At 40.9% G+C, this 13,405-nt stretch overlaps 1 protein-coding gene across 2 annotated transcripts in view; it reads left to right on the top strand.

Annotated features, from left to right (window-relative positions):
* Window positions 1-13,405, top strand: part of LOC147023681 (uncharacterized) — a 155,541-nt gene that overhangs the window by 67,323 nt on the left and 74,813 nt on the right. For both annotated transcript variants that reach the window (XM_085887129.1, XM_085887130.1), the window contains 3 exons: window positions 6,445-6,535; window positions 6,666-6,768; window positions 7,462-7,532. In XM_085887129.1, the coding sequence (XP_085743255.1) occupies window positions 6,445-6,535; window positions 6,666-6,768; window positions 7,462-7,532 (265 nt within the window). The remainder of the gene's footprint in view (window positions 1-6,444; window positions 6,536-6,665; window positions 6,769-7,461; window positions 7,533-13,405) is intronic.

Below are 13,405 nucleotides of genomic sequence, written 5' to 3'. Positions count from 1 at the left end.
CCCCCAAACTTTATTCCTGTCTTTCTTCACAACAACGCTTACTGACACACATCTATTTATAAATGAACTTTCAAACACATCTGGAGATATTTCTGCCTTCCGAACACAGATCAAAAATACATCTCATTCACAAAAACAATTCATAACCCATATCAGATTTCTTGACACATACAAGTTTATGGCAAGTCCATTATCTAACTTAGCATCAAATATTAAAACATAAATGACAGCAAGAAGGCTTCAAGAAAATTATCATTTCTGCGTCCAAGCATACCTTCAAGAAAAGGGTATTCGGTATTTTCATAAATATGTTCTGCAACATAAGAATGAGGTATTTTCAATAAAAGATTGCTTTATACTGATGTTTATAAACCAACAACTTTGGATTTAACTAAAATGTTAAATAATGAAAGAATTTTAAAGTTAAGAAAACACAAGGCTCTTTTAGAAAATAAAGAAATTTTATTGGTTTCCTGTTGTAAAAAAAAATTATTTTGGATGCAGGAATATCAAGTAATCCAGATGAATAATATGTATGATATTCTATGGGGTGAAAGTGATTCAAGGAGAGTAAGGGATGAGGAAGGAGTTGAAGAAACTGAGAAAAAAGAGAAAGAAGAGAGGGAGAAGAGAGAGAAGGAGAGAGAGAAGGAGGACAGGGCGAAGAGAGAAGGAGGAGAGGGAGAAGAGAGAAGGAGGAGAGGGAGAAGAGAGAGAAAGAGGAGAGGGAGGAAAGAGAGAGAGAGAGAATAAATAAATATATAAATATGGAAACCAGTGAGATTATAAAAAGATCAAAGGTATTTCAGAAAATAAATCAATCTCAGTGCACCGAGGAGGAAAACAAAGAATTGGCAAGTCAATTAGAAATATATGCGTCAAGACTATTAACATTGGTTTCAGGGAGAAGATTTAATAGAGAAAGTGGAGATAAAGGAAAGAAAGAAGGAAAAGATTAAATTATTATCTTGCCAAAACGAAGTTTTTGCAAGATATCTTAGTCAGCTTGTATGTTTTTTTTTTTGTTTGTTTGTTTGTTTGTTTTTCTGTAATCACGTATAAAAAATTCTGCAGAGCAGTTATCATTGGAAATTTTTGTAACTTCGCATATCAGAGGCCTATAGAGGTCCCTTTCAGTGCACAACATTTTGAAGGTCAAGGTCAAAGGTCAAGGTCACATTGTCGCAAATCAGGGGAGTCGAGGAAACCTTATTTTTTGAGTAATTTTGATCGGAGCGTCTTCAAACTTCATGGGAATATAGTTCATGGTCTGGCGCTCAGCTGATTAATTTTTGGTGGCGATTGGCCTTGACCTTCATATGTTTTGGTTTTTTTTTTGCTCTGTAATCACGTATAAATCACTCTGCAGAGCACAGATATCATTGGAAATTTTTGTAACTTCGCATATCAGAGGCCTATAGAGGTCCCTTTCAGCGCATAAAATTTTGAAGGTCAAGGTCAAAGGTCAAGGTCACTTTATAGTTCATGGTCTGGCGCTCAGCTGATTAATTTTTGGTGGCGATTGGCCTTGACCTTCATGGTTAGCGCCTGAGGTCAAACATATTTGACCCCAAGGTCAAATTTTCAAGTTTTAGGAACCATATCATGTAGTACCTCAAATTGAACACCTCGATGAGTGCTTTCTAGATATGTCAAGCTTGAGACATTATGACGTCATTTGGTGACGTTATGAGGCAAAAGCATATTTTTCATTGTTACTCTGTAGAACGATTCTCATCGGAATCTCTCGTAGGCAGATATTCCTCAAGGAGTCGTTCCTGGTGGATAGCAGCTCTGTTCACCTCAGTGTGACCTTAAAGAAGTCACACGTGGTCCCCTTTTGGCAAGATACGGGTCACCCTGCGGGTGACATTGGTTTATTGATGATGTTGGTGTAATTGACTGATTAAAGTTTTTTTTTTCTTCAATAAATCGAGGAGAGAGTGAAGACATTTCAAAGGATTCTTTATGTTTTAAAAATTAAGATTCAAATGTGCATGTTGGAAACTAAAAAGGTTTTCTCACTGTTGGAATTTTTCACAAAAATAAATTAGTTATTGTCTCAAATGTAAATAGAAAACCAAGAGTAAAAATATCTCGTATGTTAAAAGTAAAAATAATAGGGTAATACGAAAAGGTACATGTTCGGTGTGTGGCTCAAAAAAGAGTGAATTCATCACCAAACACAAACGAGGGGGAAATATACAAAAGTTTTTATCAGGAAGTAAATTTACAACTACTGGAATTCCAGGGGAATTACATCTACCAGGGTATTCTTTCTGTGGTTCAGGAACAAACTTGAATAAAAGATTAGATGAGGCTGACAATCCTAAACCGTGGAGCAAACCTTTTTGTGGATAAAACCAAAACAAAGGGTTGATGAAGTGCACATGAGGCACGATATTGATTATGGAAATAGCACAGCGTTGGAAGAAAAACATGAAGCCGATAGAGAAATGTTGTATAATTTGTCTCTGATACAAAATCCAACCTTGAGAGAAAAAGTTGATAGGCTCATCATGAAGAAGATGATGAGTGCTAAATTGATCTTGGGCTTGGAAATTCAAAAAACTTATAGGCTCTAATGATGTCATGAAGATTGAAGAGCAATTATCTGATAAATTACATAAATCAACTAGAGGGGGAGCACTCGGTCGAGTGCAAAGCCTCTGCCGCCAATACTGCTCAGTCACTGCAGTGAAGCTGATATCCTATTCATTGTCGGTCAAAACGGATCAGACTCTACTGAACCACGATTGAATAAACTAAACTAGATCGACGCACATGTATAAATGCCAAAAAAAAATCGAAATTTTTTTGAAAAAAAAGTTGCAAATTTTTTTTTTCTCTCAATTTTTTGGGGGTTTAAAATCACTTAAAACATGTAGAAATGCAAAAAAAAAAAATTCAAATATTTTTCAAATAAAATCGAAATTTTTTTGAAAAAAAGTTGCAAAATTTTGTTTTTTTTTTCTCTAACAAATTTATTTTATTTTTGGTTGGAAATCACTTAAAACATGTAGAAATGCAAAAACAAAAATTCAATTTTTTTTCAAAATGGCCACCATAGCGGCCATATTGGACTATGTACCAAGTCCAAAATCGAATGGCATGATCCTTGGACCATACCTAATCCCCCCACCAAGTTTCGTCGAAATCCGTCCAGGAGTTTTTCCGTAATACTTTTCACAAACAAACAAACAAACAAACAAACAAACAGACAGGGGTGAAAACAGTAACCTCCGCCATCCAATCACAAAGTTTCATAGAAGCAAGGTTTATTCCAAGGAAGTTGATTATATCTGGTCTGCTGACTTAATTGAACTCAATTATGATAAGGGGTACAAGTATGCTTTAACTATTTATTATTGGTTTGAGGAGTAGATATGCATGGGTTGTCCCTTTGAAAAACAAAACAGGTAATACTCTTATGTTAGCTTTCCAACAGATATTCAATATAAGCAAGAGAAAACCTAAAAATAATTGAACTGATGAGGGTACAGAGTTCTGTAACAAAACATTTATTTATTTTCTTTAAAATAACAACATTATATTATACAGCACCTTTAATGAAGGAAAAGCGGTTGTTATTGAGCGTTTTAATCGCACTTTAAAAGAGAGACTAAATAAAAAATTCACTGAACTTGGTTCTCAACAATGGTTATCTTTAATTCAGGACATTGTAGATAAGTACAACACGATTCATACCTCAACGAAAACTAATGCATCAGAAACATTTACAAAATTAAAATATGATAAAGAGATTAATGTCAGAAAGCCTAAGTTTAAAGTTGGTGATACAGTAAGAATATACAGGTGGAAATCTCATTTTGAAAAAGGTTTTACCAAGTGATGGACAAATGAACTTTTAAATATTATTGATGTCGTCGGTGCAGTTCCTTGGACTTACAAATTATGTGATTTAAAGGGGGAAGAGATTTTAGGTTCATTTTATTCACAGGAATTACAAAAGACAAAGGTAAATTGAATTTTTTTTTGACTCCATCCACACAAGCCCCACCCACACAAGCCCCACCCACAAAAGCCACATCCACAAAAGCCACATCCACACAAGCCCCATCCACAAGCCCCATCCACAAGCCTAACCCACACAAGCCACATTCACACAAGCCACAACCACATAAGCCACATCCACGCAAACCCTACCCACGCAAACCCCACCCACGCAAACCCCACCCACATAAGCCACATCCACATCCATCATATCCACATAATTAGTGATTAGTTTATTAGTTCCCACACACAACATGTTTATTTAATTTAAAAAAGTGCTCCACCCACACAAGCCACATCCACACAGACCCCATACACACAAGCGCCACCCACACAAGCCACATTCACACAAGCACCATACACACAAGCCCCACCCACACAAGCCCCGCCCATCCATCCACATAAGCCCCACCCACACAAGCCCCTCCCCCTGTGCACCTCCACCTTTGACCCACCACCCCCTCATCCCACCCCCCACCCTTCCCCACACACACACGGGAGGGGAGAGGGATGAGGGGGTGGTGGGTTGTTGGGGAAGTGCACCTACCCCCAACCCTAACCCTCCCCAACACCCCCCAACCATAACCCCCCCCCCCACCTTTACATCTCCTTTATGCTCTTCTTGTAATTCAAAATCAGATAATTATAAAGAAAGCATTTATAATAAAACAAGATTACAAACATTGAACAAAATCTTCTTTCGCAGCAGTCTGATGGTTTGTGATTTTGAAACTCGGTCAACATATTCTGTTCAAAACAAAGAGGGAAGAACAATTAGGGTATATAAAGATGATTATATTATGATATTAATAAAATAATAAATATAACATTTACCTCCAGAAGATTGAGTGTCGTGTCAGATTCCTCCAGAAGATTAAGTTGTGTTTGGTTCATCCAGACAGGTGTTTAAACTGAATTTTTTTTATAAATGAGTCAACAGTAAACACTCAAGAGAGATATAGACAGAGACATAGAGACAGAGGGGGAGAGAGACAGAGAGAGACAAAGACAGAGACAGACACACACAAACACAGACACACACATACACACACAAATACACGCGCATACATGCGCACACACACACGCACACACACAGACACACACAGAGAGACAGAGGGATAATTTCTCACCTTTGACTCGACTCATTCAAGGTCAGAGGACGTGAGAGAACTTTCCAGCCAACAAAAATGTCATTCAATTCTCTTCTGAACGATTGAATGTCTTTAAGGAAGTCATTCATTTTTTGCCACTCGTCGTGATATGCAAACGCCTCCTGTTCCAGATCAGTTATCAACGATGTTCTTATTGGGGACAACCTGTTAGAAAAAGATATACAATAATTATTGGTTGTATAGTGATTTAATCCTGTATAAAACAACAAATAATGAATACTAGCGATACCCGTGCACATGCACGGGATAGCAGTACAACATAGCTGGTAGCAGACGACAGACCGTACACGGGGAATGCCAAAAATACGCATTGTGCAAAATGTAAGTGGTACTATGGAACGCCAAGACTTCCCAAACATTGTCGGCATGTCCGCTAAGTGCCACAGCAATTTCATAGGGATCGTGTGACGGCGAGCCGAGTTTTTAGTGTGCAAGCTTGGTATTATAATAGAGATATAAAATTCAATATAAAACAAGGATCTCACCTTTCATCTTGTGAAAACGATTGATCTGCAAGGTTGTAGTAATAATCTGAACGCTTCATATTTGAAATAAAACTCACTCGGAAAGTTGGTTTAAATAGGCAAGTTGATGACGTCAATGAAAAGTGAAAATAATGGGTTTTTTCAGGGTGTGTCTCACATAGGAAATGAGTCACATTTTTTCTTTGGGCGAGGGAACTTGGCTGACTCCAGACTGACTCATTTTAAAACAGCTTGCTTCAAATGATTTTGAGCATTTCTGCACAACAAAGACATTTAAACCAAGAACTAAGTTCCAAGTTATTCTTTGTGAATATACTCGATGGAAATGAATGTTATAAGAAAATTAAGCTATTCCCTGAAGGAGATCATGGACAAATATTTGTTGGTTCACTCTTTGAGTGGAATGAAAATATGAAAGGGAAGAAGTGCTTTAATCAATGTCTCAATCTTTCATAGTCTCAATTTTACATTTGCTTGTATGGGAGGGAAGGGGATAGGTGGGGAGAAAATGAGTCTCCTATTTTGGGCTTTTGGGGCTTGGGTCAGAAAGTTCCCCCCCCCCATTCATTTGAATGGGCATCCCAGAAACCCCATTTGTCATCTACTTGTATGACACAATGTAGAATTGTCTGAAAAAGGGAAGTGTTTTGCAGAGCATTGGATGATTATATAATGATTTATTATGATTGCCAAGTCAAAACTTGTTAATCTTTTGTTGAATAATTTGGTGAAGAAATTTATTTTTTGACAAGAGCTATGATTGTTGTTTGCAGAGGTCTAATCCATGATGATGCTTTTACGATTAATGAATTGTTATCTGGTCTTCCCTCGCCCGTCGGCTGGAAAGAAAAACTTGAAACGAAGGTTGGCATAAAATTGATTCTTTTGTTTTCCTATAAAAAGTGAAAAACTGCTGGATTGAGTGATAAAATAGTTTTGCTTCATAATTTCCATTGCAAATTGGTTTCATATCTTGTCTCTGTTGTGGTAAAAGAATCGAGTCCTTGAGAGGGCTGTGCTGTACATTGGTTTCCTGCGATGGCAGATTGCAGCCGTCCAAGTCACCATTGAGCATCCTGTTTCTACGCGTACCGATGGTACCTTTCCATTTGTGCTGAGATTCACTTATTTCAAATAATCACGTCGACAAAAAATACCTCATTAACCACGTTTATTTAAGGCATCACCTAAATTCTTGGCATATATCTTCTAGGCTTTGCTCTCACATTCAGATTCAGACTGATAAAAGAACAAATTATTTCAATGTTCAAGGAATTTAAACATCTCCAAAGTGACATAGAAAATTTGGTTCCATGCGTTATGATGATGAAGATTAATTTCTTTATCATGCTATTTTATTATATTTTTTAAATTGGTATAATAATAATAACTATTATTATTAAAATTAGCATATTTTGGAATAAAATTTTTCTGAAACCATATACTGCATAGTATAATGGAAAAACTAGTCTTAGTCATGAAGGCTAGTGTCGTCAGACAGGTAGAACAACAGATGGCATCGACATAACGTTGATCGAAGTATATTAACTGCCGTGGGAAGCAAGAACAACTGATATTTTGGGCATTAACCCTTCATTGCGGAAAAACAGCCAAATTTTTTCTCTGACGAAGGGTTAACGACGAGAATTCTTCCCGTGATGGTTGGCATTCTGTTGATGCCATCCATTATTCATAAACACTATCTTACTGAAAACGACAACTCGGTGTTGAATGTTTTTTTTTCCTTTGATAAACAGAGTCCATTTATTCTGATTCATGTATTTTTGTAGGTAACGAAATCGACATTTCAGAAAGGGAATTTAAGAAGGAAGGATTCCTCTCATTGAACAACAGTGAAGAGGTGAGAAAACAGAACATACTGGGTTAAAGATCAAATTGGCTGAGGGCTGTCTATGGGCATGGTAGCCTCTAGGTCATAGTTCTTGACTTGCAACCCAGAGGTTATGAGTTCAAAGCCCAGCATGGTAAGTTGTGGAATTGAATTTAATAAATCTGGTAACTGTGGGCTGGTACCTGAAATATGGTCATAAAGCTGCCATATTGTCAAAAAACCCATCTGGTTCACCAATGTCCTTTAGGAAGGAAAGATGCCATCCTTACCTGGTCTGGACTGCATGTGACTCCAGTCCACAAATGTGGTTGACTCTTAATTGTCCTTTAAAATGGCCTAGAAAACCACTCAGTTGTAATAATCGATGTAAAGAAAAATTTGAAAAATAATAAACATTTCTCGTCTCGTCCTGGTGGAGGTGTTGCTCTCTTCATCAAAGACTCTATTCCTCACTCTCCATGCACTGCTCTCACTCCCCCACACCCCCAGGAATACCTCTGGCTTCGGCTTCCCTCCACTCCCACCTCATGTTTATATGTGTACTGTACCCTCCACCGAACAGTGATGACTCCATCTACACCTCACTATCCGAAAACATGGACCATCTTCTATCTTCTCATTCAAACTCTCTCTTCCTCTTATGTGGTGACTTCATTTGTCATCAGGCCAGTTGGCTAGGTGTGGGTACCTCTCTCACCTGCCATGGCACCTCAGCAAAAGCTTTCTGCGACTCATTAGGACTGACTCAATACGTCAACTTCCCGACCCGGATCCCAACCAATGGTACTCCATCTCTTCTGGATCTGATTTTTTCAAATTTCCCTGACAATATCTGCTACTCTTCCTTTGCTTCAATCGGTTCTTCTGACCACGTCCTTGTCAAAGTGGACATCTCTCTGGCTGTTATCAGAGAACCACCTCACCGCCGTCGAGTCTGGCATTTTACTCAAGCCGACTGGCAGGGTCTCCGAGTAGCCATCAAACTTACAGACTGGTCTCCTATCACTACTTTCTCAAACATCAACTCATCCTGGGAATTCTTTCAAAGAAACTTGCTCTCCCTCATGCACAGATTTATCCCCTCTCGTGTTCAGTTGTCCTACCCTTCCTCCCGCCCTTGGTTTACTGAAGCTTGTGGCGAGGCAGTTGTCCTGAAACAACTTGCCTTTGCCTCATGGAAAGCAAACCCAACTGAGGGCAATCTCAGTTCCTTCCACAAAGCTCGGAACAAGTGTGTATCTAACCTCAGGAGAGCCAGAAAACAACATCTTTCTCATCTCAAGTCTGAACTCTCAAACCTCTCTCCCTCCTCCAAATCCTGGTGGCATCGAATCAAATCTGTTTCTGGTGTATGTTCCCCCTCCATCCCCTCCCTTACCTGAAATAGCCGCACTGCTGATACCGCTCGTGAAAAGGCTGAATGCCTAAACTCGGTGTTTGCATCGAAATCTTGTGTCCAAAACCCATCGCTTTCTCTACCCACCTTACCCAGTCGCACCCAACTGTCCTGGACTATGTGTCCTTTTCCCCTGACAAGGTGGAGAGCTTGCTGTCAAACCTCGACTCAGATTCTGCAATCGGTCCAGACGGCATCAGCCCACGTGTCCTCAAAGCCTGCTCTTCTGCTCTTGCTTACCCTCTCTCTGTTCTATTCACCCTCTCATTTGCCCAAGGTCATCTGCCATCTGCTTGGAAATCTGCTAACATCACTGCCCTGCATAAAAAAGGTGCAAAAACAGATCCTTGTAACTACAGACCAATCAGCCTTCTCCCAATCATCAGCAAGGTTATGGAATCCATCATCGCTTCAGACATGAAATCCTTCCTCTTCTCCAATGGCTTGATTTCCAATCATCAATTTGGTTTCAGACAAGGTCACTCTACCCTGGATATGCTGCTTCTGCTCTCCCATCAATGGATGGAGGTCCTCAATGCCAGACAGGAAATCCGAGCCGTATCCCTGGACATATCACGTGCTTTTGACACAGTCTAGCACCCTGCACTACTCACCAAACTCTCTTCCCATGGTATTCAAGGCCATCTCCACTCATGGCTCGCAGACTTCCTCTCCTGTCGTAGTCAACGTGTGGCCCTAAATGGAGTTCTTTCATCCCCTCTTCCTGTGCAGGCTGGAGTTCCTCAAGGTAGCGTTCTGGGCCCTGTTATTTTTCTGGTTTTCATCAATGATCTCTCGGACTCTGGAAAATCCTCTATTTCTCTTTGCCGACGACTCCACCCTCTGCCGTACCATCTGTCATCCCTCAGACCGGCAAGCAGCAGCTTCTTCGCTCACTGCAGATCTGGATAAAATCACAAACTGGTCCAACACGTGGAACATGTCTTTCAATCCAGACAAATCTCACACTCTCACTATGTCTCTTCGAAAGGACCGTTTAGAAAACCCCCCATCCACTTTCTCAACAATCCTCTGGAAGAAGTCTTTTCTTTCAAGCTTCTGGGTCTAACTATCTGCCATGACCTTTCCTGGGAAAGTCACATTTCCAACCTCGCCTCAAAAGCCAGTCGCCGACTGGGAATCCTCCGTCGTGCAAAGTCCTTCCTCGGCCCTCTTGAGCTCCTGACCACTTACAAAGCTTTTGTCCGTAGCCTGATGGAGTACTGCTCTCCCCTCTGGGCTGGTGCTCCTGCCTCCCTCCTTTCTCGGCCTCACGCTGTCGAAACCAGGGCATTTAAGATCATCGGCATCTCCCGCAATGAAGCTGAGTCTTTGGGCCTCTCACTCAATCACCGCAGGTTGGTCGGTGGTCTTTCTGTCTTCTACCGACTCCTCTCCAGCCTTTCCCCCCCTGCTCTCTCTGAGATTTGTCCCCACCACATTTCCACAGGGCGCTCAAGGTCCGCCAACAACCCCCTTCTGGTAAAACTACCAAAATCGCGAATCACTGCTCATCTTCACTCTTTCACTCCTCTTTTTTCCCGCCTTTGGAATAAACTTCCTCACTCTATTCTTTCCCATTCTTCCCTCCAGGCTTTCAAAACAGCTGTTCACCACCACCTCTTATCTTCCCCCATCCAAATCCTCGATCTTTTCTACCCCCGATAATCCACCCAAGCCCACTTCCTTCAATTCCCCTGCTTTCTTTCCTGAAAGTCCCTGTAATGTCCATCTTCTCTTCGCCATGTTCCCCGTCCCATCCCCATCCCTCTCCCTTCCACAGTTCACCTAATGTGTCTGTTCCCCACTGTTTTGTCCCTTCCACTCCCGCCCCTCTTGTCTCATGCCCCCTTGCTGTGAGTTGTGTGTTAGCTCTCATACGAGCCTCGACCACGGTATACAAAAAAAAAAAACACAGATTACTTGGCTGTGACTTGGAGATGAAAGCAGGACAGGACAAAGGTATATAGGGTCCAGTAAACCTTGCAAAACTGGGGACTGATAGTCAAGTTTGGAGAGACTAATAGGGAAGCAACAACATGACATAATTGGTTCACGAATCAGTAAGTGACCACTATATAGGTTATGGGTTTGTGTCTGTCTGTCTGTCCCGAGCATAGCTCCGTGGGTTTTTATCCGATCCTGATAAAATTTGGGTGGGAGGTTTATATCATGATCTCGTTGTGTTTCCCTGAGAATGGGCATGCTGCGCCCATACGTGTTTTTAGGGGGTAGCCAATTTCAAGTTACATCTTCTCCGAGGGGGTTTGTCGAATCTGGCAGGGGTTTTCGGTATTTGGTTAGCCCAATGGCACCTGCATAGCCCCACGGAGCTCGATTTTTCATTTTCGTCCCAAGGTCAAGGTCACAAGGTCACAAACTTAGAAAATGTCAAAAAAAATCAATAAATTGGGCATCGAGCTCCTAGGATTTTCAACTGTTTCGAATGAAAGTTGGTATGCAAGTAGTGCTCTTCGAGTACAACTTTCATCATTTACGTTTTTCCCGATTCCCTCCAGTTTGCCCGTGGTGTCCCCTCGAAGGTCAAAAAATAAAAAAGGCGAACCGTGTACATTGCTCGTGAACCATCGCCGTCTCCAGACTTGTCATAATTAGAGTCATATTTGACTGCCAATATTCCGCACTTTATTAGTATTCCTGGGCATGTCCTGTCCTGCTGGCAGGCCAGACTCACAAATTGGCGTAACAGTGGTAGACAATCAGGATGGAATGACCTTGGGAGTCCGAAGTATTTACTTGTTCTTGATCCTAAGTATTTATTTTAAGTATTTACCCCATGAAGTGGCATGGCTTCATTTCAAATATGGACAATGAAACTTCCTGCTGATTTATCATTCATTGCCCTCAGCTGATCAATTATTACTCCACAATGTTGAACATTTAGAGGAAGTACTGAGAGGAGCAAGGGCATAGAAAGTGTTCTGAGATGGAACTTCAATACCTATCAAATAGACTAGCTCAGTATTATCATCACTGACTGAGGCAGGCTGAGTCCTGAAGGACATAGCTGCGAAATTGGGGTTGTGGCAAGTGGTGAGAACCAACACAAGGAAACAACTTACATGACCCATTTTCATCAATTTACCTGTTGGCAGTCGTGACCACTGCACAGTCTTTGTCGACACTAACTCTCATGTTCTGACTGAGGATGGCGTCCACTGTGTCATGTGGCATAAGCACTGTGCCAAGTGGGATAAATTAATAATGGACCTAACAGCACAACAAAACTGGACGTCCTTGAGGTGCTGTGGGTCATCTACAGCAGCAGAATTGCACACCAGCATAATTTTCGATCTTATGGCCCGGCATATCTCGCATTCCTCCATCACCATCAATGCGTGTGATCAATCCTGATTTAATGAGTGTGGAGAGACATGCCGAGAACCAGAACAGCACAGCACCAGGCATGCCTAAAAATGAAGTGCAACCAGGTGAAGCTACAAACATGCAAAACACTGCCAAAAAATCATTTCTTACAAAGAAAATATCTTCTTGAAATATACGTTTTCTTGAAATGAGAAAAAAAATTTTCATGGCTAGAAATATTCTCGTGATTTTCTTTTTTCAAGAAAACATTTTCTTATGAAGAAATTTGTTTTTGGTAGTGGTTAATAACATACACAGTGGTTAACAACATCATCTTTTAGGCAGAGTTAAGCAATCTCAGAATCAACAAATTAAGTCAATTCTGCAATCCTGTCATATTGATCTGGACATTTATTCAACCGACAGGAGGATGAGGCTCGAAGAAAGTATCCATCCTCAAAGGTAATCGAGCCCACTATGTCACTGCAAAAGACAAGTCAAGCATTTGCAGTTTTATTCAGTCAGAAAGTGCCATGTGGATGATCCTCATTCTGAGGACAGAGCCTGGTGTTGGCTTGGGATCCTGAGTTCAAGCCCCGTTGGCCGCTGAATTAATACACCAAGGTGTTGACTCAGCCTGTCATCCTTCTGAGATCGGCAAAATGAGTACCAGTGTGTACTTGTAGAGGGGAACTGCATCAGCGACACAGTTGCGCTTCTAAGAAATGATAGCTACCCTGGCAGCTAAGCTGCCCTACACAAGAAGAAGATTCTGAGGACACCTTCGTCTCAGTCTTCAGTCTCTTATATTCATGTCAGATGTTTTTTTTTGTATAGATGGTCAAGGCTCGTATAAGAGCTAGAACAAAATGGAAGGGAACAAAATGAAAATTGGAAACACTAGCTGCAGAGTAGAAGTGAGTGAGATCAAGGAGAGGGGGAAAACGACACATGGGGGTGAACAAGATGTACATAGGCTGAATGCAACACAACAAGAAGAGGAAGGGGAAGGTGAGATGAAACAGAAAGGGAACAAACCAACCAACAACTAACCAATGAAAAGAGGTGAGGGAGGTGGGGGAAGGAAATCCCAATAATCTGAAAAAGGGAGTGCTTGTGAATAGAGTCACTTGTGGTTGATGAGACCATGAGTATGGAT

This window comes from Eptatretus burgeri, chromosome 7, assembly GCF_056783735.1.
Source record: "Eptatretus burgeri isolate ZD-2024b chromosome 7, Ebu_testis_v1, whole genome shotgun sequence".
Classification (NCBI taxonomy): Eukaryota; Metazoa; Chordata; class Myxini; order Myxiniformes; family Myxinidae; genus Eptatretus; species Eptatretus burgeri.
This window is presented reverse-complemented; position numbering and strand designations above follow the sequence as displayed.